General features: G+C 39.3%; 3 protein-coding genes across 10 annotated transcripts; 2 read left to right on the forward strand and 1 right to left on the reverse strand.

Annotated features, from left to right (window-relative positions):
* The first annotated feature begins 771 nt into the window (after window positions 1–771).
* LOC132106755 (serine/arginine-rich splicing factor 5-like) lies at window positions 772–6,820 on the forward strand. Of its 5 annotated transcripts, XR_009424192.1 has the most exons (9): window positions 772–900; window positions 1,135–1,264; window positions 2,363–2,433; window positions 2,599–2,706; window positions 2,906–3,011; window positions 4,461–4,534; window positions 4,648–4,755; window positions 5,476–6,636; window positions 6,676–6,820. XR_009424192.1 is itself a non-coding variant. In XM_059512726.1 (8 exons), the coding sequence occupies exons 2-8, from the start codon at window positions 1,139–1,141 to the stop codon at window positions 5,723–5,725; spliced, it is 843 nt and encodes a 280-aa protein (XP_059368709.1). In that variant the 5' UTR covers window positions 772–900; window positions 1,135–1,138; the 3' UTR covers window positions 5,726–6,820. The 5 variants fall into 5 exon arrangements, 3 of the variants coding, with proteins under 3 accessions (XP_059368709.1, XP_059368710.1, XP_059368711.1); XM_059512726.1 differs by having other exon boundaries at window positions 5,476–6,820; XM_059512727.1 differs by having other exon boundaries at window positions 2,942–3,011; window positions 5,476–6,820.
* A 612-nt stretch (window positions 6,821–7,432) lies between these two features.
* On the reverse strand, window positions 7,433–10,278 carry LOC132107272 (hepatic sodium/bile acid cotransporter-like). Its single transcript, XM_059513504.1, has 5 exons — window positions 10,218–10,278; window positions 9,660–10,086; window positions 9,207–9,411; window positions 7,825–8,003; window positions 7,433–7,682 (listed from the first exon to the last, which is right to left on the reverse strand). Exons 2-5 carry the CDS (start codon window positions 10,046–10,048, stop codon window positions 7,454–7,456), a joined length of 1,002 nt encoding a protein of 333 aa, XP_059369487.1. The 5' UTR covers window positions 10,049–10,086; window positions 10,218–10,278; the 3' UTR covers window positions 7,433–7,453.
* A 10,099-nt stretch (window positions 10,279–20,377) lies between these two features.
* LOC132106756 (protein max) lies at window positions 20,378–27,061 on the forward strand. 4 transcript variants are annotated; one of them, XM_059512730.1, is made up of 5 exons: window positions 20,378–20,584; window positions 20,913–20,939; window positions 24,095–24,202; window positions 25,477–25,600; window positions 25,717–27,061. In XM_059512730.1, exons 1-5 carry the CDS (start codon window positions 20,549–20,551, stop codon window positions 25,902–25,904), a joined length of 483 nt encoding a protein of 160 aa, XP_059368713.1. In that variant the 5' UTR covers window positions 20,378–20,548; the 3' UTR covers window positions 25,905–27,061. The 4 variants fall into 4 exon arrangements, with proteins under 4 accessions (XP_059368713.1, XP_059368712.1, XP_059368715.1 ...); XM_059512729.1 differs by having other exon boundaries at window positions 20,382–20,584; window positions 25,462–25,600; XM_059512732.1 differs by lacking the exon at window positions 20,913–20,939 and having other exon boundaries at window positions 20,383–20,584.
* Window positions 27,062–27,658: the final 597 nt, after the last annotated feature.

Genomic DNA, 27,658 nt, shown 5'->3' on the forward strand with positions numbered 1-27,658 from the left:
CTCTTGTTTATCAGTTTAAGTTCAACGGATGTTTTTAAGTTTTAAAAGAATGGACACAAGTAAAAAAAAAAAAAAAAAAAAAAAAGGATATCTAGGATGTGTGTGAAACACTGTTGTACAGTGTTTTTCTGCAAATGTAATTTAAGTTGACTCATCCACCCAGCTCCCCATCCCCACTTCTTTTGGTTTTTCCTCTGTACATTGCTGTGGGTGTGAAGATAGTATTTTAATATTTGTATAAAGTTTAATTTAATTCTACAGTGTGTATATAACTATTTCTAATTAAAGCTTTCATTTGAAGTGCTCAGAGGGTGTATTTATTTTGCTGATTCTTACGCTTGTCATGTTGTAGTTCACTATATAAATACATTTATAGTTATATATATTACATCCGTGCTGTCATATGACATAATAGATTCCTTTGTATTGAGGGTAAAGTGCAGATACCGTTAGTAAATAATTAATGTTGTGCGTTAACGCCATCTGGTGTTGCGGCTTTATACGTCTAGTTCACAGTAGTATGAGAACTCCGACTCATTCCTGCGTTTCGGTTCTTTTGAACAGCTCTTTCAAAGAACCGATTCAATAGGAACGATGGAGCCAATTAAATTACCTGTTTATGTGATTGCGATATATTGCAGTCATAATGGATTTAGAATAGTATTAAACTTTTATGACCAGTTTTCAACCATTTCCTCAATACATAACTACATAATGATTTAAATAGTTGCGTAATCACGGTATTCATAGTGAATCATTCAGAAGTACAGTGGTTGTGGTGTTCTGAACTGATCTCAGAACAGCGCTGAACAAACTACGTACACTGACTCCATTTTGTGTCAGGGACTGTTCGCACTTCGCACAGACACGACACATTCAGAGGAGAAACATCAGGTAGAGGTAACGTTATGTACACGAGACAGTGCATCTTTTCTTCACGCTTGCTTATAAGCGATATATTGTTTAAACGACTGTATTTTGTGCAGCGATTCCGCAGCTAATGAGCGCTCTCTGGATGTGGGTTGAAGGAGGCCTCGAGCCATTATTGTTGCGGAAATGCGTAACGTTAGGTGTTTGACGATTTCAGAATGGCATGTTTATTGTATTATTGTTGTTTTAACTTCTTGTTTTAAGGAGGATGAGCGGCTGTCGTATTTTCATCGGTCGATTAAACCCCTCTGCTCGAGAGAAGGACGTCGAGCGGTTCTTCAAGGGTTATGGAAAAATCAGGGATATTGACCTGAAAAGAGGCTTCGGATTTGTAGTACGTTTGGTCTTTTGTTGACAATTTAAAAACATTGTAAAATCATGCTCTATGCATGCCAGTGCTTTAGCCGCAAATACTATAACTGATTATAATATCATATAATACATGCGTTACAAAGCTTTGTGAACTGCCTACATAGCTTCCCCTATGGTGGCGGACACACACATAGATAGATATATATTTATATATAGATTTAATTAACTTTTTCCCTAAAAAAAGCACCGTTTGGGGAAAGTCTCTTAAAATCACTGGAAGGTTGCATTTACACAGTATACAGTAGTATTAAAATTTTTACTATTTAAAATAACTTTTATGTTTTTTTATACTTTAAACCATAATTTACTCCTGTGGCAAAGATGATTTTTCAGCAGCCTCTACTACTTCAGTCTTAAGTGACACGTGATCCTTCTGAAATTATTATAATATAGAGATTTGATGCTCAAGAAACATTTCCAGTATCCATTTTTGTAGAAAATTTAATTTTTTTCAGAGAATATTGATGAATAGAATGTTTAAAAGAACAATTTTACCGACCCAAACTTTTAATAAAGTAAAAAAAATAAAGTGAAGTGACATTCAGCCAAGTATGGTAACCCATACTCAGAATTTGTGCTCTGCATTTAACCCATCCGAAATGCACACACAGCAGTGAACACACACACACACTCTGAGCACACACCCGGAGCAGTGGGCAGCCATTTATGCTGCGGCGCCCGGGGAGCAGTTGGGGGTTCGATGCCTTGCTCAAGGGCACCTAAGTCGTGGTATTGAAGGGGGAGAGAGAACTGTACATGCACTCCCCCCATCCACAATTCCTGCAGGCCCGGGACTCGAACTCACAACCTTTCGATTGGGAGTCAGACTCTCTAACCATTAGGCCACGACTTCCCCTTAAAAAAGAACTGTAGTATAATGTTTTTTTTTTATAAAATTGCAAGAATAAACTAAGCATTTAAATTTGGACAAAATGGAATTTAATAATTTTTAAATAAAAAAGTAATTAGGAAAAATAAACGAGATTAAGAATGGCAACACGTCACTAAACCTCTGTGGTACACAATATTCACATGTAAATCTTTTAATTGTTTCTTGTAGGAATTTGATGATCCGAGAGATGCAGAAGATGCTGTTTATGAGCTTGATGGGAAGGAGCTCTGCAATGAGAGGTATATTCTTAATCAGTTTCTGTATGTGTAAACAACTTTTAATATCTCAGTGAGCAGGCCAAAATGACAAGGGTTTGGAAAAAATCTCCCTAAGAATGATACTCAAGATTTAGAATTGATACTTAGCAGAGGCAGACACATATATGAGGGATGTTTGGGTTGCAGGGTGACCATTGAACATGCCCGTGTCCGTCTGCGTGGGGGCCGGGGCCGCGGAGGCAGTGGAGGACGTTTTCCCGGGCGGTATGCTCGTGGCTCCCAGGACAGCCGGAGGTAGGGGTTTTAAAATATCTTAAACCGAAAAGCAGTTTCTCACAGTTGTAATAATATCTCACAATATTACAGCTTCTACTGCTTCTATTGTAAGATTTGAACAGTTGTTCAAATCTTGCTGACCCCAAAACATTTAAACAACAGATTATATAATGTTTGCACAGGTAGGGTTCAGTTAAGTCTTATTTTTCTACATTAGAAATAAGTCAATGACTCGAAGTGTTTCGCCTGTCAGGAATCCTCCACCAATGCGCACAGAGAATCGCCTCATTGTGGAGAATTTGTCATCAAGAGTCAGCTGGCAGGTGAGTGTTCAGTGATTTCTTGTCAGGTTTTGGTGAGTCAGTTATACTCCCAGTCACTGCAAATGACAGAAAGTAAAGATTTCTTTCATAGAGATGAATAAAATATGTAGAGTCATGTAAATGTAATAGTGTTAACTGGCCAATAAAATGTAAATCAATAGCAGTAGTGGTCATCCTGAGATGAATTACAAATTGAAGGTCATATAATAAATACTCCATTTGTGCTAGAGAGGAAAGAGGAAACGGTAAGGCTGAGTCACTTTGCCTCTGTTTTAACCAATTGTTCACCCCTCTATTTGCCAGCCTGACTGTTGTGTCGTATGGAAGAGCTCGCTAATGGTGGAGTTAACCCCTACAGGGCCCCTCTCTCTGCTTAAGCCACTCCCATTGTGCCCCACGCCTAGTTGACCTCCGCCGATCGCATGACAGCTCTCTCTGAGTGATGCCCTCTCGCTCTAGACGCAGCGGCTGCCGCTACAAAGCGCAGTTTGTGACGGTGCCGAGCTGAAAGAGAGAGAGAGAGACAGAGAGTGAACGCGAGAGAGAGAGAGGGGCAGAAAGAGAGCGAGAGAAAAAGAGAAACAGAGCATACGCAGTCAATCGAGGGGTTCGGTAATTTGAGAGGCTTCGATCGGTATACTCCCCCACCCTGCTCTCTGGTGGTCCCGAGGATAAAATCTCCAGGTTATGGCCCTGGCCCGATGGGTACGTTCCCAGGTATTAGTCTGTAATCTCTTCCTCGCTGTTCACGCTCAGTGCCTTTGAGGGGACGGCACAAATAGGGTACGATCGATGGAGGGAAGCCCTGTGCTCTGCTACACTGTATACACTTGTGTTTTGGTAAGAATGCATCTGCCATGTAAATGTAAATGTCACACTTTATCAAATGTGGGGCCCTTTTTTTTAAGCTGCTCCACATATTTCCTCTACTAGTCTTTTAAGTCCGGGAGTCCGGGAATGTTACAGCGATGCAAGCCAAAAGTATCTTTGATTGATACACCACCCCTTTTTCACTCAAGCGCTCATTAATTTTGGCTGATGAGACACTGAAGTCTTTGTGTTTAGACCACGTTTAGAGGCCAGGGTTGGCTTCACCAAGCTTTGAGTAGAGATTTATAAGGCCGTGAAATGTGGCCGATTCACTCCTTTACAACACATTGTGATTCATATGGGTTGGGTTGTTTTTTTTTTTTTTTTCTTCTTGCAGTTCTTTTCTGTCTGATTACTAACCACTACACAGACCCTAGACTTTCAGTTGATATGCATTTGCCGAAATTTTCTTCAGACTGATTTGAATGTTTCTGTGGAACATATTGAACATGTTCAAGGCTTGAGCATGAGCTGAGAGATTCTCGGACCCCGACTTTAGTACAGTTACTTTGATTCTTCATAAAACGTGTATCATCGAAGTTGCTTAGCTGAGTCAAATTGCCGGTGTACTGTGTGTAGGATTTGAAGGATTTCATGAGACAAGCTGGAGAAGTTACTTTTGCAGATGCCCATCGGCCAAAGCTTAATGAGGGGTGAGCTGGCTATTTTCTTTCCTATTACTCTCCCTGCAGAACTGTTTTTGCATGAATCTGGACCGCTACTCTACTGTGCTTTTTGCTGTAATATTTTTTTAATCTTTCTACAGTGTGGTTGAGTTTGCTTCTCATAGTGATCTAAAAAATGCCCTGGAGAAGTTGTCTGGGAAGGAAATCAATGGAAGGAAAATCAAACTTGTCGAGGCGACCAGGAAAAAGTGAGATATTATTGTTTTTAGCTGTCTGAAACGTTTATTAGTTTTACATCTATTATTATTGACAAATGTAATATATAATACTGTATGAAATATATAGACATAAGTATATAATATACAAGTAAATGCAATAAAATATAAATGATCATAAATGTTTCTATTATTTCTATAAATATATAGAAATAAGTATGATAATAAATGTTTCTATTGTTAATACTACAAATATTTGCATATAAAATACTATTGAAAAGTTTGGGGTCAGTAATTAAAAAATATTTTGAAAGAAATTAATGCTTTTTTTCCACAAACGATGCATTAAATTGATCAGAAGTAACAGTAAACATTTATTATGTTGCAAATGGTGCTACATATAAATTCTGTTCTTCTGAACTTTCTTCTCATCAAAAAAAAAAAAAAGTGATAATAGGAAATGTTTCCTGAGCAGCAAATCAGGATATTAGAATGATTTCTGAAGTATCATGTGACACTGAAGACTAAAGTCATTCAGCTTTACATCACAAGAATACATTTTAAACTGTATTAGAATAGTTTTATACTGTTAATTTTTACAGTTTTTACTGTTTTTTATTTTTATTTTTTTATCAAATAAATGCATCGTTGGTGAGCGTAAGAGACGTCTTTCAAAAACATTAGAAATGGTATTGACCCTAAATTTTTGAAGATTGATTTATTGATTGATTTATTTATTTTCTTGTCCTATAGATCCAGAACTCGGTCTCGTTCAAATAGCTCATCCCGTTCTCGTTCCCGAGGGCGCTCCACATCACGTTCTCGTAGCCGCTCCCATTCCCATAGCCCAAAATCACATAACCGCTCCAGAAGTCGGTCCCGTTTGGCCAGTGCTTCTCCTGTGCGGCCCAAAGAAGAACCACGTGCTGAATCCGCATCACCGCCGCCCCCAGCACAGCGGCCCCCACCGTCCCGTTCCCCGTCTGCTGACAGTCGTCATTAGCCTCCACTGCCCTGTGTGCTGAGAGATGTGTCTGTGGACAACACTGCAAGAGGGTGATGAAGTTAGCAATATTGCCCCATCTTTGATCAGTTTAGGTCCTGGAAGTGGAGGGACAGCCTCTCTTCATGCCAGGAGTTTCACAGCACGGGCTCTGTTGCTAGTCTAAAGTCATTTGACAAGAGAGTTATATTAAATCAGGAATAAACTGCTGTTTTGGGTGGGGGTTTTTTTATAGTTCATGTCTAAAATGGGTATTTGGTAGTTATTTTTATCACTATATACAGAGTGAGGTTTGATTGATGTTGAGAGTCTTTAATTGTATAAATATATTTAAGGACGAGCCAGTAAATGTGATTGTTTTCAATTAGTGCGACACTATGATGCGTGTTGAAAATACTGAATTAAGATTCAATACATAGTATGAATCATGACAAGAAGAAGTGAAGTGCTTCATGAAAGGCTGATAAAAATATGAATTTCAAGTGCAAGAACTGCCACACTAAATGAGGTGCAAAAACAAAATGACAGCCATTTCATTTCCTGCATAAATGGTAAAATTAAGTTTCTAATACTTTGCGGGTCTTTCAGTGTTTTATGAAAAAGCCTTTGCTGTTTGGCCAGCTAACTGTATATTTTTGTTACTTCATGAATATACAGTATGTGTGAATTGTTTGTAATGTGGATGCTTAAATTATAATCAAAGAATTGCCCAAGTTCCCACCGCGCTGCATGACAAAAAATATATTTTCATAGTTGTGAACCCCGTATCATATACACCCTATTCATATGCGTGTATTTAATTTCTCATTGAGAATACGCATTTCAATATCGCATTAGTTTGTAGGAGTAAAATATGCTTTTTTTGCAATGCATAGTTTCTTTTATTAAGCAAATCAGGATATGATTTTAATGTAATTTCTGATGTATCATGTATTCCGGTTTTATGTAAGAATCTTTTTTTTCTGGATATGTTTTGATGAATGTTACCTTTCTGTACCATTGTACAAATAATAAACAATGAAAATAAATGTCTTTGAACATTTATAAAGTTTGTGTAGCACTGTTAAAAATGAATAAATTACTGAAAAACTGTTAGTAATGAGGTCAGTCATTTCCAAAATGAAAATCACATAATCTGAAACAGTGATGACAACAAAATGTACAATCAAATAGCATTTTAGATACATTGCTCAAATAATAATCAGAAAAAAGTTGTTAATGCAGTGTCTAATATTAGGTTGTACAAAAGTCTTAAAACAGGTGTTTAAAAGTGTCCTTTTTTTAACTATTCTATGTGTTTCTAAGCCATAAAAATACATTTATTCTAATACATTTGTACAGTAAAGTACAAACTATTTGTTACTGTTGTTAACTATTTTTAACATACTCTGAACTGAAACTGTTTGGCATTGTGCATATGTTTTTAAGGAGGAACAAAACATGTAGTTGTTCCTACATATTGTTTTTCATTCCCCATGGCCCCAGCATGCATGGTACTTTGGCCTCAAATTCCATTTTGAGCTTTATAAGTACTATGGGGTCCTCAGATGTCACTGTTAGATGGCCCATTGGTTTCTTCAGCTGTTTTTTCCACTGTTGTGTACTCTTTTGTTTCTGTGTAAAAATATAACAGTTATTTTTAGAATGTAAAATGCGTATAGAACAGTATTTTAAAAATATCAAAATAGCAATTAAATACTTATTTTTGTTGTTAGGTCAAGTAGAATTTTACAAATGTAAAAATAATAGATCACCTGTTAAAGTAATAGTTCTCAGTCTCTGATGGCATCTGAACAGGACTATGAGGATAAGTGCCTCGACTATCTGGAACACAATGTAGATTACGGGGAAGAAATACAGCTGACCAATGAATTCAGCAGGGAAGGCCACCTTCAGGATTGTGGTACACAGCTGAATGTTCTGACAACCCACCTCCATAGAAACAGTCCGTCTGCAACTGAGGACCAAAGGACAAATGTGAACATGATATTAATGAAAACTGCACTGTGACTGAACAATAAATCAGTGGCTGATTTTCTTGAGAATGTATGTGCATCTCGGCCAGAAATATTACAACTCCATATGGTGGACATACATACGGTGCATTCATGCTGAACAGAGTGGACAATAAATATCCACTTATGAATCCAATCATTGGCATCAATGCAGCTGTGGCTATAAGTTGATAGGATTGCACTTTGAAAATTTTGCCTCCATCAGATATACCAGCAAGAACACCAATGACAACACATGAGATCAGCAGCAGCGCCAACCCAATCTACAAACCAACAGGAAAAGAAATGCAGAACATGCTTATAATTGTTTATAATTTGTCTATGGTGTGTAGCCAGAGGATTTATACTTTACAGTTTGCTTGGTCAAGCAGCATTCCAGATTGTTGATACAATAGTATGTTCACGACGTGGCACAATTACCAAAATGTCAATTTGTAATTATGAGTCCTGTGAGAGCATAAATACTTTGTAAACTATAAATCGGAATCTCGTAATCCTGTGTTTTTGAGTTCCAGGTCTGTTTGTGGTGGGGATTTTTTCATTTACTCTTTCTGTACTTTACACTGGGTGACCAGTATGGCTGCAAAAGAGTGTGTTTATGAGAGGATCATAAATACTTTATTCCAGTGGTCTCAAACTCAATTCCTGGAGGGCCACAGTTTAGCTCCAACCAGCTCGAAATCACACCTGCTTGGAAGTTTCTAGTAATCCTGAAGACCTTGATTAGCTGGATCAGGTGTGTTTGATTAGGGTTGGAGCAAAACTGTGCAGAGCTGACCCTCCAGGAATTGAGTTTGAGACCAATGCTTTATTCAAAAGCGATTCTTTCAGAAATTAATTCAGGGGGCGGGGGATAACAAGTAGCTGTCTTTAGTAGTGTGTAATTTAATTATTTACTCAACTGATTCTTCAAAGACGCTGATTCATTCAAGAACTGAACACCACTATCATGCTAAGGTGTGTTTCCCAAAAGCTGCTACGGTCGCAAATTCCTTTGCTATCAATAGAGATCAATAGAACTTGCGACCATAGTTAGATAGCAATGCTTTTGGGAAATGCACCACTGGTCGAAGTCATGCAACTACTTAGTTTTGTTTGTCACATTACATGTAAGTTAAAGGTCCCTTTTATTGCAGTTTGGCAAATTTTGCAACTGGTTCAGTTTGGTCACATGGATTCGCTAAATTACTGATGAGAGCATGGTCACATTAACAAGATTTTGCCGGCAAAACTTCACAGCTCTATTGTCAGTAGAGTGGTGATGTATGAAGGACCGCTTACAAAGAACTAATTTTCAAACCAAGCAGTTTTCTGTTAACTAGAACACAAGCAAACTTTGCATTGGGGAACTTGTTTGCCTTCAAATGAAACTATCAGTCACCTCACTTTTATTCAGCGTTTACCTCCTGTTTATTAAACTGTTGAATAAAAGCAATATCCCACTCTGTAAATGAATGAACACACACCTGGGTGATGATCTTGGAATACTGGGGCACTCTGTAGTTGAGCAGGGTCCCAATACCGCAGGGCACCAGGATCATAATCAGGGCAACAGTGATGCTAGTGAAAGGAACATATTCTGCCAGGTTTGAGATACCCTGGCTGTACAGGTAGAGCAGGAGGGGCATCATACCCAATCCCAGTACCGTGGAACAAGCAGTCATCACAATACTGAGAGAAAAACAGATCAAATTAAAAATAAGGAGATACTTTCATGTTAAATGGCAATACGGCACTGGACAAACCAGGATATTTGATATATATATACAGTATAAAATGCCGAGTTAAATACAACCCTGCACTGGGTGAAATATGGCTGAAAATATTGCTAAACTTTCTTGCATATCATTTTCATTTTTTTGTTATATCATTTTCTCCATAGTCTACTATTGGACAGTACTTATTTTCTCAAGAATTACCTGAGGTTCATGTCTCCCTCGAGGGCAAGAGCAAATATGTTAGAGAGGTTTCCTCCAGGACAGCACCCACAAATTAACACAGATAAGCTCTCCATAGGACTCAGCTGAAACAGCTTTGCAAGGCAGAAGGCTGTGAGGGGCATTATACCAAATTGAGCCCCAACTGCAATTGCCACCCCTTTGGGTTTGATGAAATAATTCTTGATCCTTGAGATTTCCATTGTGCAACCAAGAGACAACATGGTTATGAAAAGAATAACAATTAATGCCCAGCGGGTAACCTTGTCCACATTCTCATTGAATGCAGAGTCTTTTGAGGTGGTGATGTTTACATCCCTTTCGTAGCTTGAAAAGTTGGATTTGATGGTTACATTTTCAGAGACCACCATTTTTTAATATGGAAATGTATTTTGAATGTTATCATAAACTGTAAGATAGAAGTGAGAGAAAGTTGAAGTGTCGTCTAGTACATGTTGTCCAATAAACAATAACAGCAAGTGGTTATGTTTTGCTAAGTGTTTAAGTTTATTTTTGTAGAAAGATAACTCTCAAGCTTACCTTTGATTCATGCAGTTCTTCAGTGACTGTGTGGTGTCTTCTCGGAAAGCCAGAGTGAGCCAGTTAGAGAATAATAGGGGTCTCCTGTGTGTCCACTAATCGAGTGCAGTTTTTTTTTTCAACTCACTTGTTAACCCTTTAAGGGCTGAGCTATTTATCACTTAATTTTCAATCACATTTAGATTTAATATAACAATGTTATTTGTGAATATAGACAGTTGTACACACCTCAAAACAATGTGCACTATTAGGAGCATAACAGTTATGACCAAACATGCATTTAGTTTCAGCTTTTTCTCTCACAGCAGTTACAAACAAAACTTAAAGGAGCTATGTGGAGGTTTTTACTTCTTTATCTTAAATACCTTAAATCTTTAAGATAGAGTTTTCATTTGTACATGTATTAGCCAACCATGATGTAAAAAAAAAAGAATGACACCTCGACTGTCCGCCACGGTTGCCTCTATCAGCCTGTAGGCTCAATTGTGTGTGGAGGAGTCGGGCGCGAAAATTCACAAAATGTGACGTCATGCGCGTTCTCGTCTACTTGGGCGTACAACCGTACGGCACGTAAGCAGCGGCAATAGTGTTTTCAAATGGACTCTGCGGATGAAAAGAAGCGACCAGCCTCCAGCACAATTCAGACACCCACGGACACTCCTCGTAAGTAAAAAAAAAAAAAGAGCGTGCGCACTGAGAAGGAGCATGAGACAGGCTGCAGTTCCACTAACGGCCACTGGTGTCAGTAACGGTTAGAAATTTCAGAACCTACGCAATGCTCCTTTAAGATAACTGAAATTTTTGTAATTTACAACTTTTACCACAAATGTTTTTTTTTTTTTTTTTTTTGCCAATTTTCATATGTCAGTGCTCATATATTTGTTCTACACTAAGAAATTAATCATAATTTTGAATTCTGAGCATAACGGTTTAACGATCTACAACAAAACAGAACAAGTTTTGGTGATAACTAAACAAATATGTTAATATTGATTTCTCACTAGAAATAACATCAAAAGTGCAAAAAGTTAGTTAGAAATATACATTATATATACATAATATACAAATATACAAACGCAACTTTCAAATACCATCTTTTTTTTTTTTTAGCTCAACCGTCATGGAATGGACTGCACAGGATTGTGGCATAAGGATAGATCTATGCTGCCCTCAAAATGCAATTAGAAAAAGGTACTAGTAATGTGACGTTCGACACAGAGGCTTTGAAGCTTGTTACTGTCGTAACCTCGGTTCCCTGAGAGCGGGAACGAGACATCACGGAGATATTTCTCTGTTATGGGAACACCTTCCCTTCCAACCTTTCCCGAAGTCCTACTGGCTCATGCCAGCCCAACTAACTAGCCAATTGTTGCGAAGTATGCAAATTGCATGCAAATACTGATGTGCTCAAGTGGAAGTATAAATTTTTTTTTTTTTTTTTTTTTTTTTTTTTTTTTTTTTTTTTTTATTGCATAACAATATACATATACAGAGGAAACATAATGTATTATTATCTATTACAATCATAATAGCATCAAAGAAACAATAAAATTAAAATAAAATAAAAAAATAAAGTGGAAGTATAAAATGCAGTGCATTCTCTTGGTCGGCGTTACATCACAAATCATGTGACCTGCATAGCAACAAGCCGCCGCCGTGTTTGAAGGGTAAAACAAACCGAAGGCAATCAAGGCAAAGCCCGAGGAAAATCAAAAAGGTATCTATTCACAGAAGTTTTGTTGTGGATTATGTCAGTTATGGATACTGACGGACTACTTTGTATTAATGATGAATGATATCTGTGTATGCGAATGTATGTCGGTGGTGAGAAGTGAAGTGAATGTAATAAAACTCTCATGTAAAGCGCTTTGTGACTAACGTTAGCTAACGTTACATGTATGTGAAAGGCGCTAGCAGCTATACAAATACAGATCTTCTTTCTTCTATTACAGAATGTCTTATCAATATATAGAAAGTCTACTTGCGCCTGCATTGACCAGGTACCACAGAAAGCTGTCGCTTGTAGGTTTAACGTTACAATCTTGTCCCTATCGACATCCAGCTGAGTCCTGGGAGAACAACCCAAAGGCATGGCCCAGGCTCGAGTGTCCAGACATATACAATTACCTCATCAAATCCCCTGGTGTGAACACCATGTGTACATACCATGTGTCCTACACTTGCAGTCATGTTTAAATACCCATCAAGCATCGATTACATTAACTGTTCATTTAGAAAAAAAAAATGTTTATTCAAAAGCACTGTGTTACACAATGGCTGTAATGAGCTCAGTCTGTCAGTGGCACAGCTTGTACAGTGTCAGTGAGGGACACGGTTTTTTCAAAAAAGCAAAAATAGACTAACTGCAGAAACGTATCATAGGGTGTACTTACACTAGGCACGGTTGCCATGAACCGGGCCCGAGTACGATTGTCCCCCCTCCCCACTCCCCCTCTGGCCTGCACTCACATAGGAGGGTTTCAGCATTCGTGCCGGAGCACGCTTACGTCATTATGGTGCGCGACGGTTTCGGGATAAACAGGAAGAGCGGCGCTCTCTGAACACAATGGAGTCCATCACTCTGTTTTCTTTGTGGATAATTTTGTGTCGTTTGGTCCACGGTGGTCCACAGCCCTCTCACAGCCTGTTGTTAAACAGATGTGTCGCCTTAGTGGCGCGAAAATTTTCACGTAATCGTGCTGCTCGTATGAGGAGGTTTGCAAGTTACCAGCTGAGCTTTTGGAGCGTCGCAAAACCGCGACGCCATGCGTCCTGTTCCGTGCTCCAGCACGGTTAGCGCTCACACTGCATGCGAACCACGCCCGAGTCCAACTGAACCGTGCTCTGGCCCACCTCTTCCAAGCGGGCCAGGGCCGGCCAATCGAGCCGCGCCCGGGGACGGTACGGAGCACTCACACTAGTCAAACGAACCGCGCTTTGGTGGTCAAACGCACTCGGGCACGGTTCAAACTGGCTAGTGTGAGTACACCCTTATTCCCCACACAACTAGTGCATTTCATTGTTGCTTATCAGTGTAGAGCTGCCGACTATTATGCATAGCAATGTCATAACATAGCAACAGAAAATTGAGTGGCCATCTCTGCAGTGGTATTATTTTGTTATTCTTTGATTTGCCGAATCATTGCTAATTTTTTAGGCATGATTCTCGGCAGTTTTCTCGACGTATCTGCTCTCATTTGTCTTCCGCTTCGTGTTGCTTAATGGCGAGCGCTTGTTTGTTTTACCCTTCGCCGCGGTTGCTATATGCGCGCGCAGTGCATTATGGGAGTAAAAGTCCCGGATGTCCGACCTCGAGAACGCAACAATTACGTCAGAATCTGATACTGAACACCGCATGGTCGAGCAGTGAACACGGCGATCCACCGTGATGTCTCGTTCACACTCTCAGGGAACCGAGGTTACAATAGTAACCAGAGATGTTCCCTCTCAAGCTTTCACTAGACATCATGGAGATATTTCTCCGTTATGGGAACGATATTCATTCCCACTGTGAGAGAGGGAAGTACATACTATCCATTCCAAATAGTATGTGAGATTCGAATAAGTGTGTCCCAAAGCATAATATGTTGAAAAGAGTATGCCGGAATGGTCTACTGCTTAAATCGATTTTTGAAGTGTGGATCCATGCACACTCTAATGGCTAAAATTGCCCACAATCCATTGCGCTTATCCGTGTTTTATTCCTACACCTTCCACAGCTATGTGAACTTTTATAAACATAAATTTGTTAGTTAACTTTTAAATGCATCATTATGCAAAAAATATGAGACGAGTTCTCTGCATGAAAGCCTCGGGACTGGCAGGTCAACCAGCTACTTCTTTTCTCTTCAGTAAGGTAGGAAGTTAAATTAAATGAAATGTGGAGGATGTTAAACTGTGACAAGATGCGCCCTTTAAAGATGCAATTGTGTGATGTGATAGTATGTCCTAAAGCTTGCTTTCTCTTCTTCTATACACTCAAAAGTGTGTACTTTTTCTTCACCAAAAGAGAACATACTTTAAAAGCACAGTATAAGTAGGCACACTGAGATACAGGGACATACTCGGCGAAGAAAGAACACAAAATTCCCACAACCAGTAGTGACACTTGTTAGGTGGGCTTGCAGTTTATAGGTGGACATAAGCCAATGAGCGTCCAAAGCCAGGTATGAGAAATTTGCATATCTGGTCAGAGATAATGTATGCTGTGCTGAGAAACAGGGTAGAAGAAACAACAACCTTAGTATTGTGGGGGGGGGGGGGGGGGGGTTGTACAGAGATAACGGTGTTAAGCAGCTGTATAACACAAAACATGATAATGGTACACCAATCAAATTAGTCATTGTAAAGCAGGAGCTGCGCTGAGTACAGGGCAGACAAAAAAAAATAGCATATAGGGCTGCGTAGAGTAATTACTGTGTGAGGCAGCAAACACACATGAATGGAGGTAGCATAAACATGAATCAGTCACTCACCGACAGCACTTGCGAAGCTAAGGATTGAGCATCCAGCTTGTAAAACCTGGTGAAGGTATTTTGAGAAGACCAGCCGGCTGCAAAGCATATATCTGGAATAGGCATAACTCTCGATCACGCCCAGGAGGAGGTGATGGCTCTTGTTGAGTAGGCCCTTATGTGAAAAGGACATTCCAAACCTTGGCTCATATAACAGCCGTGATAGTGTCCACAATCCAGTGGGAAAGCCTTCTTTTTTTTAGACGGCCCGGCCCTTCGCACAACCACCGTAGCACACAAAAAGCTGGTCAGATTGACAAAAACTGCCAGAACAGTCAATGAAAATCCACAAGCTCTGACATGGCACACCAAAATCTGAGCGTCCGAATCACGTGAGGTCAATGACTCAGAAGACAGGGCAGACAGCGAAACAGTCTGCTCACTGAGGGGGTAGATAGTGATTTAAGAATGTATCCGTTCTCGGCCAGAGAGTGGCGCTGCAGTCACCACGTCAGAAAATGCATGTAAATACCCTGTTCGCTTGGCTGAAGTGAGGGAAATAAGTAATGCAGTGTGAGAGATAGTTCCTTCATAGCAATGGATACTACAGCCACTAGACTTTCAGTATTAAAGGCGAACATCCACTATCTAGCCTGTACTGTAGAAAAGACAGAACATCTGACACAGAGCAAGCAGCCAGGTTGATATGATCACCACTGCACCATAAACACTCCCCATTTAGAGCATACAAATGTCTCATGGAGGGCACCTACGCCTCTGACAGCGTGTCATGTCCACAAGAATGCAGGGTAGTCAGCTCCTCTGATATCCCCAAAGCAGCCACACATAATGGCTCCACAACTCAGGTTAGGGTGCCACACCGAGCCACTTGTTCCCGATGGGGATCGGCCAGGGCGGCGCCACCAGCAGCTTTGTCATATCCAGGAACTGAGACTGGTTTGGCCAATTCGGGTCAATGAGTGTCACCAAAGCCTCTTCCTCCCTTCCAGCCGGGAGTGAGACAGGGAGAAGAACAGCGCGAAGTGTGCATTCTCGCTTGTGGTGAACAGATCCACCTCTGCAGCCTCCACTCTCCTTGAGGAATCCCCTTCCTAAAAAGGCATTTCCGTCCCACGGTTCAGATGAAGAGGGATGTGCACTGCTCCGCTATAGAAAAAGTGAAGGCCCGTCCATAGCAGGAGATTCACTGCCTGCTTGAACAGAGCCTTGGATTGTACACCCCTTGGTGATTTATGTACAAAACCACAGACATTGTTGGTGCAAGTCAGTACATGTTGCTGTTCCAGCTGCAGCCAAAAATCCTTTAGAGCTAGACACTGCTTCCATCTCCAAGTGGTTTATATGCCACCAGCTCTGAGGTTCTGAACACAGCCCTGAAGATGGCATGCCCTCTCACACTGCGAGGCGACGTGTCTGTCATGATCAAGAGACGTGGTATCACCAAGCCCAGGGGAACCCCCCCGAATGAAGAGATCTTTGCGCCACGGCCTTTTCCAAGTAAGTTGCATATCTCTTGTCTCAGAACCAGGACATTTAGAGGCAATGTTAGAGACTGCACTACGCCATTTAAAAAATTGGGGTGGTCTGCGTCTGAACTGAACTGCGTCTGAGGTGCGGGGGCTGCATACTAGACAGTAGGTCATGTGGAATCTGCGGCGACATGAGAACCCTTCGCTCCAGTATCTGCAATAGGCTCTCTGCTCTGCCATGGAAAGGGGGACATAAGAAGGTGGGCTGATGTTCTGGAGGTTCGATGGGTGAGAGTAATGCAAACATTCTGTCGGCATGAGCTCATCACCAGAGTTCTTGAGGTCCACCACATATCGAGGGCAGACAGACTCATCTGGCATCTGCAGAAAAATGCCTTACCCATATGCCATATGGCTGTAAATAGTTTAAAAGCCATATTCTTAGGTTATGCAGCAAAGTGAATGAGAAGATTCTGACGTAATCATCGCGTACACTGCATTTTTATAATGCCTCTCCAGTGCGTCAATTGGTCAGTCATTTTGACTGATGTGAGCCAATACGACTTCAGGAATAGCTGGAAGGGAAGGTGTCTCGTGAAAGCTAGAAAGGGAACAAAACATTTCACAGTGAAGCACTGTACTGGAGCTTGATTCGTTTTGCAGGGAGGTAACTAACCGCTTGGGGAGGTAACTAATATCAGTTAGATATTTTAATGCAATTTTATGTAGTACTATTATTAAACTATTATATGAAATTACATTTAACAATAGGCTATTAGTAGCTAGAATAATGAAGCAAGATCGATTAGATATTTTCTGAACAATGTTATCATCTATAACAGTAAAACTAATGAATCAACATCAGTTAGATATTTTAATTTATTATTACATTATATTATTTTAAATAGCCTATAATAACCAACAAATGTACAGTATTGGCCAAAAGTTTTGAGAATTACATAAATATTGAAAATTGGAAAAGTTGCTGCTTAAGTTTTTATAATAGCAATTTGCATATACTCCAGAATGTTATGAAGAGTGATCAGATGAATTGCATAGTCCTTCTTTGCCATGAAAATTAACTTAATCCCAAAAAAACCTTTCCACTGCATTTCATTGCTGTCATTAAAGGACCTGCTGAGATCATTTTAGTAATCGTCTTGTTAACTCAGGTGAGTATGTTGACGAGCACAAGGCTGGAGATCATTATGTCAGGCTGATTGGGTTAGAATGGCAAATTTGACATGTTAAAAGGAGGGTGATGCTTGAAATCATTGTTCTTCCATTGTTAACCATGGTGACCTGCAAAGAAATGCGTGCAGCCATCATTGCGTTGCATAAAAATGGCTTCACAGGCAAGGATATTGTGGCTATGAAGATTGCACCTAAATCAACAATTTATAGGATCATCAAGAACTTCAAGGAAAGAGGTTCAATTCTTGTAAAGAAGGCTTCAGGGCGTCCAAGAAAGTCCAGCAAGCGCCAGGATGGTCTCCTAAAGAGGATTCAGCTGCGGGATCGGAGTGCCACCAGTGCAGAGCTTGCTCAGGAATGGCAGCAGGCAGGTGTGAGCGCATCTGCACGCAGAGTGAGGCGAAGACTTTTGGAAGATGGCCTGGTGTCAAGAAGGGCAGCAAAGAAGCCACTTCTCTCCAAAAAAAACATCAGGGACAGATTGATCTTCTGCAGAAAGTATAGTGAATGGACTGCTGAGGACTGGGGCAAAGTCATATTCTCAGATGAAGCCCCTTTCCGATTGTTTGGGGCATCTGGAAAAAGGCTTGCCTGGAGAAGAAAAGGTGAGTGCTACCATCAGTCCTGTGTCATGCCAACAGTAAAGCATCCTGACACCATTCATGTGTGGGGTTGCTTCTCATCCAAGGGAGTGGGCTCACTCACAATTCTGCCCAAAAACACAGCCATGAATAAAGAATGGTACCAAAACACCCTCCAACAGCAACTTCTTCAAACAATCCAACAACAGTTTGGTGAATAACAATACATTTTCCAGCACGATGGAGCACCGTGCCATAAGGCAAAAGTGATAACTAAGTGGCTCGGGGACCAGAATGTTGAAATTTTGGGTCCATAGCCTGGAAACTCCCCAGATCTTAATCCCATTGAGAACTTGTGGTCAATCCTCAAGAGGCGAGTGGACAAACAAAAACCCACTAATTCTGACAAACTCCAAGAAGTGATTATGAAAGAATGGGTTGCTATCAGTCAGGATTTGGCCCAGAAGTTGTTTGAGAGCATGCCCAGTCGAATTGCAGAGGTCCTGAAAAAGAAGGGCCAACACTGCAAATACTGACTCTTTGCATAAATGTCATGTAATTGTCGATAAAAGCCTTTGAAACGTATGAAGTGCTTGTAATTATATTTCAGTACATCACAGAAACAACTGAAACAAAGATCTAAAAGCAGTTTAGCAGGAAACTTTTTGAAAACTAAAATTTATGTAATTCTCAAAACTTTTGGCCACGACTGTATATTAGTCAAATGTTTTTTAAACCGCTGAACATCTTCTAATCATAAAGCATAATTATACTGCCATCTAGTGTTGAATATTAAATACACTATAAACATGATATGTGTTTAAAAAAGAAAATGATCTGAAAAGTTCCACTATACTTTATGGTATAACAAAAATAAATGTCTAACATTATCCATGTTATGAACTGTTATATTGTAAAATACTTGCAAGCTTTTAAAATGGTACTTATTACATTATGCAGTGTAATGACAGTACACATATTTTGGTGTTTGATTGATATAACATGAGCATTTATATACATACACTGGTATTGCATGTCTCAGAAAGTGAACAGAGTGGGAGATTTTAATCCTGCTGTGAAGCAGAGCCCCCCTGAGGAGGTATGGGGGAAGGGTGCTGGTGGGTCACGCAGATTGTCTGAGCTCATATGCGAGCTGCCACATAGACAAAGCTGCTTTTTAGGGCGGTTACCCTTCATCCCGGCTACAGCCTCCTGTAGTCTGTTTCTTTCTCCACAGCCACTACTAGTGTTTAGAAAACAGACAGTTGAGAGTGCAAAAATGCATCATTACTAATGGAGGGAACATCATGAGAATGTATGAAAGGGGTTTTGCCCTTAGGACTGCAACATATTCCCAGTATTAGCATCCCATGTAGAATCTTTGACATTTTTGGCTTCCAAAATGTGCACTGCATATAGAAAGAATTTTAAAATGGAATAACTGAATGCAGCAGGATGAGTAAACAAGAAATTAGTTTGGATTTTAATCGCAAATGCAGCAGAAAATTGGGTTATTCATTCAGACTGTCTCATTTAAAGGGTCCTTATTGTTCTGGTATAGGGTGTGTCAGAATAAAGATATAGTGAGAAAGGGTGAGTGACAGTATTTGTGTCTCCAAGAGTCCCCCTATTTGGTACTCTGACCTTGTGGGGGAGTGAATACAACCATGTGCTTGTTTTTACCCTTTTACTGATCCTGTAGCTCATATAATCCACTGTTTAAGCTCCTTATCTGTAGCACTATTTCGAGGAGAGAAAAATATATACTATCTGTCTTTAATTTGTAATCTGTATTTGATTTTTAATTTAAAAGACAATCACAAATATTTTTTTAAGTATTTTTCATTGACTTCTAGTCATGTAGTTGATTTTTTTTATTTAACTTTTTTAATCTGTGAATTTGTTTTCTGAGTGTTTACACTTGCTTTGAGTATCTAAAGTAGCCTATATTCATAGAAATTAAAATGTAGCTATTATTTCAGAAGGTAAACTAAATAAGTGTGTAGGAATTATGTTTACTTAGATACTGTTTTGTTGTTGTTTTAAACGGTAACCCTTATTCATACATTTAATAGTATGTCTTTTGGTTTGTATTTTTATAGATCTAATAACAATAATAAAATACGAATGTTAACAACGCTTTAAATATTTATCGTGTAGTATTACGCACAAATATGTGTAGCATTGGTAATCGCCATATTAGTCATAAACAGCATTGAGCACTTTCCACGTGTCTTGTTTATAACGCGACAAAAAAATAAACTACAATCACCATGAAGCATTCTCATTAAAAGGGCTTTCCTTCAAAGCGAAGTAGAGACGCAACTCCGAAATGCTGACTGGGTGTTGTAGTTGTATATTATAGCTTCTACGTTACATCGACCGACCACGTAGTTCTAAAAAACAACAAATCCCACAGTCCCTTGCGCCGCAATCACAGGCGTGACAAGCCACGGTAAATGTCCGTGTGTAGGCGAGTCACGTGTGGAGAGTCCGTTGATCTCGTTTCGTGTAAGCAGTGAATCTCTCCTGTTTGTTCATTTGATTTGGGCCTCATTTCATGTTGTTTTGAAAACAACATTTCGTGTAAATTCATCTATCTTCGCCGAAGAATGAGCGACAACGATGATATCGAGGTGGATAGTGATGTGAGTATAGTTATTTTTGTTTGTACTCTGCATGTATGAGAATGAAACCACTTGTATTTTCGATACCTTGAGTCTCAATACGAGGCTAGCCTGTTAGCTAGCTAGCCATCCTAGCCTTTGAAATCATTTCCCAGCCAGTTTACTGAGAATATCAAGCCATATGAGCAATTACTCACGGAAGTCGAGTTTATACTTGTCTCCATAAATTTACATGTGCGATTCTGTGTAGTAAAACAATGCATTGCACCAGTCAATAGCCAGTTAACGTTAAGTATCTCTCTTAACAGCTGTAGCTACAATTGTACTTTTCTGTTCTGTTTTCTTACAGGAAGAATCGCCGAGATTTCACTCTGTGGTGCGTAATAAGCGGAGAAATTAATCCAATTTAGCCTTTAATGCCGAAAATTGCTTCTCTTTTTGAGATTAGCTACAATTTATTTCCGGGTAGGTACTGAACGGCCGCAATTTATTTGCATCGCTGGACGACAAAACAAGATAGAATCAAGCCTAAAAGGGGGTAGATGTGGTGGATCGAATGAGGACACAGTCAGCTTGTTTTGAGTCGGTTCAGGGAGCTCAGTGCTCGACAGCAGGAGGGAGGGAGAGATGTACTTGAGAAAGCTGCATCTACGCTGCGAGCGCGTGACGCGACGCGCCAGAACGCTTGCGTTATAATCAGCCAACGGATTCTCTTCTGTCGAGCGTTCTAGTGTGTCGCGACGCTAGCGGTGTATTTTGCCTATTAGTTGGACGATGTTAAATACGAGGGCAGGGCTTCATCATTTCACCCCAACGAGATCTTGTTTTTTTTAGACTGTGTATGAATAAATAATCAACTTTAAATATAAGTCCTTAACCTATAGAACATCCCCCTTTTCGGTTTTCAAAGCCATTTTGTTGTACATTAACAAAGCACATTAATAACCAGACAAAACAATGATAGAAAAGAGGAAAATGTTAAAATTAACCAAATACACCCATGTATACATATAACGCACACACACACAGACATATATATAAGAATCTTAAACTGGCATGTATTAACTAACTGGAATTTTTCTATCCCCAGAATAAACTCAATTGTTCATATTGTTCCCAATCTGTATGATTATTTATATATATATATATATATATATATATATATATATATATATATATATTTTTTTTTTTTTTTTTCTGTGAAATTCAGAATGAGAATTGATGCCATGAAGGTGACTGAGTCTGTCAGTCCCTGATATTCTCTGTTAAATATTATATATGTTGTGTATCAAAGTCATACAGATTTGGAACAAGATGAAGGGGTTGATGATTAATATTGCATTTTTTTTCTTTTTTTATTGAATATCATTTGAAGTTAACTAAAATTTCCAGTCTGGGCAGTGAGGTTTTAAGGCAGTTGATTGAAGTTTTCACACCTTGCATTACTCATGCATTTGTGATGATCCTTTTATTAAAGCATAATGCTTTTGTTTTTACCATTACACATCACTATATCCCAGAGGCCTGAACAAGTGTGTGAACCTGCTGCTTAACGAACAGGCATCTTTAAAGAGATATATGTAGTGTAGAAATGCAGAAGTGGCAAAAAGTAGCTTATCCAATGAATCAAATTGAAACTACATTGCTGAGTGCTTCATTTAAATGATGTGACCAAGTTAAAACTTCAGTGTCTATCGGAAACTGTATAAAATAATAAAATGGATTAAAATGCAAATTTGGCCATTTTCAAAAACTAGAAAAATCCTGACCATCACCTAAGTTCATGTAATATCACTTTGAAATTGTCATTATAGCTTTCAATGCATTTGGAAATTCCTTGGGATTTTGTGTAGATGAGACCAGTCTGTTAACTAACCATAATGATTTCGGTATACATTTTAAACATTTAAAGTGTCAACTTAAAGCACATTTGTACCCATTTTCTGCACAAGTACTTGAAAGTATCATGTGTAGACCTAACCTGTTTGCTTAGCTTGTACTTGGGATTCTCTGTTTAACTAGAAAATGGGTTTGTAGATTCCTTCACAACCTAGATTAAAACTGAGACTAGATCATTGACTTCAACAGTACAATAGTGGAATATACATTGCCGTTTTTTTAAATCCCAACCTATAAACATGTTTTGATGTTAAACATCTGTCGTCATTTACTCACATTCATGTCGTTCAAAACCTTAATGATTTCAAACAAAAAGATATTTTAATTGTTTTTGTCCATACAATGCAAGTTGTAGTGTAGTCCCAGTTAAATTAACTGAATGCTTAAAAATGGTTTGGTGTTCCACAGTAGAAACTCATACTGATTTTGACATGAGGGTGGGTAAATAATGATAAAACCTTTATTTTTGAGTCACTTTAATTAGTGACTGGTCAGTGTGTAAGGTGTGTCGATTGAGTTCATAGCAAGATGTTTAAAACGGCACTCATCACAAAGCAGGCTTGTTTTTCCTAGGCTTGAGTTTTCACTGGGCAGACTGGAGACACAAGGTCTGCAATGTCCCCAAAGTCCTGTTTATCTCCCCCTTATTTTTGTGCTGGGAGGAAATAGTTTTTTTTTTTTTTTTTATCAGGATGTTGAGACCATAAGACAACAGGACAAGCACACATTGTAGACTATTCTGAGAAAGCCTTGCTCAGCCAAAGTACTTGTCATTTTGCTATCTTTATGTAATATTATACCCCTTCATACCTTTAATTTCATGAAGACATTGTGCTTTTTATGACAGAATTGTGGAGAAACCACATGGATAGTTTTCACTATACTCGAGTGCAGAAGAATAGCCCTTGACATTGAGCACTTGGCCACCTCATGTGCATGTAACTCAATCCTGACATTGGCAGTGTACCGTGTAACATTTTAGACATTAGACAGACAGCCTGGATCTGCAAGTTACACTATGGCCACACCTCACACTTCCAGGTGGCGCATAGACACTGGAATGTCTTAGTCCTGCCCAGTGGCATTTTAGCCTTTGGATAACTGCTTTGTTTTTTGCCTTTTTTTCCCCACTGAATGCAAAAGAGGCACTTGTTAATGAGTCACTGGATTCGAAACAGGTTTTACAGCTGTGCTTTTATGTAACAACAGTGTCTTGGCCAAGCCCAGTGACATTGGACTCCAGTGGCCATGTTGTTTTCTCAGAGAAACAGTCTCAGGGTACTAAAATGAGACCCAACAGACAGACTTTTTGAGGGATACTACAATTGCAGTCTTTGTCCTATAAAAGCAGATCAATTAATTCTAAATTAACTAAAGGATATCCTAAAAAAATAAAGTATTTTCTGACCAATATAGTCCAGAAGAATAAGCTGTAAAAAAAAAAAACCTGATGCAATTGCTTTATTACAATTGTCATGATCACTTAAAGACGAAACAATAGAATCCAGTTTTTAATGGTCTGTATTACTACATGGTTTATTAGTCAAGCTATAAATGTTTTTTATAACACTATAAACCAATGGCACCACGACCAGCAAAGAGGCTGAAGCCACTGTGATTCTCTCATTGCAGGCAGACAAACGGGCACATCACAATGCGCTGGAGCGCAAACGTAGGGACCACATCAAAGACAGCTTTCACAGCCTTCGGGATTCCGTTCCCGCCTTGCAAGGGGAAAAGGTTGGTGAATGTCAGTGGTAAAAGTAAAACCATGAGGAGCATAAGTAGGCATTTTTGGATTAGGATTTTTGTTTCATGTGCTTTTTGTAAATGAAATGTCTGCTGTTACACTAAATATGTTTATTGAATGCGATAGCTTTGAATGTTATAATGAGATGATTAGCATGGGATTTCCATGTTGAGGTGTAAATGGAAAGCATTATGAGAATGGGGAGCTGAGTAGGGCCAGACTGACTGATGTGATCCTGGTGCAGGCGTGGTGCCAGGAAGCCATTACAAGGGGAAATGTGGTTTCTCCTTCCTCTTGTGTTTCTTATCGGAAATAGATGGTTCAAGAATGTGGTAGAAATAATTTTTGACCTTTATGATAGAGCTGTATTTCTTGTCACATGACTAGGATTGCACAATATATTGGTTATTGTCTGATATAATCTTAAAAAGCATGAATAAAAATGTAATCTTTAACAAATCTTTAGTATATCTATTTGTACTGTAAATTATAATCTTGTAATGTCAGCATTTGTTTAATTGAATATTTCTAAGCATTTCAAATGTATTTTATAGACACACATTGTAGAGTTTCAGCCATTTATTGGTTATCGGTCATAACATGAACATTTTTGCCTGTGATAGCCAGAATCTTCTAAATGTGTAGCTATTAAAATAAGGGATTTTTAAGCAATTTGTGTGTTTTCATTAGGGATTGCTTAGCCCAAAGTATACTTCACTTTTTACATGTGCACGAGGAACAGCATTCAGTGAGTTACGTCATCAGAATAGTATGCGCACCACCCAATTTTTTGTAACCACACATACTTTGTACACATGCGCATTAAATTTGTTTAGCAGTAATCAGTTGTTCCACAAGGTGGCAACGCTGTCCCAGGCCATTGATTCACAGTAGAAACCGAAACTAGAGACGGAAAAACAACAGACGGGCGCATTGACAATCACTTGTGAGTGAGAGGGAATGGCCCGGCTTTGGTTTAAAAGACTTCAAAAGAAATTTGTTATCATCGGTCATGTATTATGGATGAAAGTAGAGCAGACACTAGACATGGATGAAGCTTTCTATAGCACATGTCCATTCGCGCACAACATTAATTGGAGATTACTTCGAAAGGCTACACATTCCACTATACTCGCATGCTAGCGTACACGTACAAAAACGAAGTATACTTTGGGTTTTAGGATTAATATGTGTGCAATGTATCTGCATTCCTTGCGTCAAATTCTAGTTTTTCATTTGTTGCTGACAGCAATCTATCAAACAGGCATCCCGAGCCCAAATCCTAGACAAAGCCACAGAGTACATTCAGTACATGCGACGAAAAAACCACACACACCAGCAGGACATTGACGACCTGAAGAGGCAGAACGCTCTGCTGGAGCAACAAGGTGGGTGTCGCTACATTACTCCACACTTTTGTCTTCTGGTCATGCCAATCCAAGTCTAATTTGGCTGTTGTAGTTCCAATGAATGAAGAATGTGTGGTCTACTTTTTAATTTCCAGTACGGGCACTGGAGAAAGTCAAGGGGACCACACAGCTGCAGGCCAACTACTCCTCTTCAGACAGCAGCCTGTACACCAACCCCAAGGGCAGCGCTGTATCAGCCTTCGACGGTGGTTCCGACTCGAGCTCGGAGTCTGAGCCGGAGGAACAGCGTTCCCGGAAGAAGCCCCGTGGGGAGGACAGCTAAACAGTGGATTTTCGGCCTGCTCTACAAAGTTCTCCTCTGAGGGGAGGGAGAGTTACAGCAATGGTCTGTTTCTTGTTGTTTTTTGTGTACCTCAATCGCCCCAAACCACCTTGATCAATCTCTTTCAGTGAATGTCAACCCCTCGATTCCACACCTGAAGAAACCTCTGCCAGGTTTTCAAGAGAGAGGGACGCCTGTTACGGGAAGAACACTCACAGAAAACGTCTTGTTTTTACTCTCCCTCCCTCTCTGACTTGGTTCGTCCCATCTTGCGTCCTGGCACACGCAACAACAAATGATGATTTAAACCCAAAATGAGGCAGCTTTGCAACTTTTGGTTTTGTTCCCTTTTCTGCAATCCCTCCAGGTGGATATCCAAAGGGTTGAATGAGGCGTACGGCTCCTAGCACTGCTAAAATATACTTTTTTTGTTGAATATCTTAAAGCCTGCTTAGAACTTACCCTTAGCTGAATTGTCCCGAGTGATTTGCCTTTCTAAATATTTGTTACTTTTCCATAAAGGAATGTTTTTGAAGCATCTATCAGTGTACCTCTTGTTAGACCTAGGGGATGAGTGATCGATAAAATCCCTTATTTAAAAATACAAAAAAATGCTTTGTGGGAAGGCTGCTGAGCTTGTGTTGTATTTGTTGTTTTAGCCTGATGTAGTAAAGTTTACAGGTTGGGGAAAAAAAGAGATTTTCTTTTAAAACAAGGGGGATAAAAATAAGTGATTAAGCATATATTTTGCATCTGAGCCTCTCAAACATGTTTTTTATGTATTTCACTCCATATTGGGAATATAAACGTTTTAAATGATTTTTCCCCCCCACAAAGCTAGTCATTCTTGAAAAAGTAGATTCATGTCGTGACTTTAAAAGATAAATGTTCTAAATGTTCATCGGAAATTTGACCGCTGCACACCACAAAAGTTGCATTTTGAGTGTATAGGAGACATGAGTGTGTGTGTGCCCAGTCTGCCCACACGTGTATATTTTACCATATTTTCCATTTAGTACATTAGTAAACTGAGCAGGTCTTTCTTTGTTTCCATTCCATGGAAATTACAGGTATGTTGTACATACTGCCAACAGTTGTCTTGCAAGTTGAGGCCTACCTTTACAATAAGAATATAAATAAAACTATTTTATCCTTTACATATGTGGTTCTTTTGGTTCTCAATCTTTTTGACTCCAAGGTCCCAGTTGTCCACAACACATTGAAGTCATGTTTCCAACCTGTATGACTTTGCTAGAGTTTTCAAACACTAAGCTCAGGTGCTAAACTTAAAAACTGGCACAAAAAAAAGCACCATAAAATGTCTATTATGTGTGCGCTTTAATCAAAGTCTTGTAATCCAGATTGGTGTAGCTTTGTGAAAGGAACAAATACAATTTCATTGAATCTGTTCCCCTCCATCATAGGTCTCAAATTTCATTCATACTTATGCATTTTCATATGCTAACATCAGGAGATGCCTTCACCCCATTAGAACCAACGTGGGTGAGGATAAATTTTATGAATTACTTTAATTCTGCTTTTTTTATGTCAAAACCATTGTTCCCATTTCCTTTCATGTACATTAAAACGCAGTGTCAACATTCTTCCTCACATCTCCTTTTATGTTCCACAAAAGAAATAAAATAAAGTCATACAGGTTTGGACCTTGGACATGCAAGTGAGTGAATAATGACACAAATTTCATTTTTGGATTAACTCATGTACTATGATAAAATGTGTTTCTGTTTTGATAT

The sequence above is a fragment of the Carassius carassius genome, chromosome 27 (assembly GCF_963082965.1).
Source record: "Carassius carassius chromosome 27, fCarCar2.1, whole genome shotgun sequence".
In the NCBI taxonomy this organism is placed as follows: domain Eukaryota; kingdom Metazoa; phylum Chordata; class Actinopteri; order Cypriniformes; family Cyprinidae; genus Carassius; species Carassius carassius.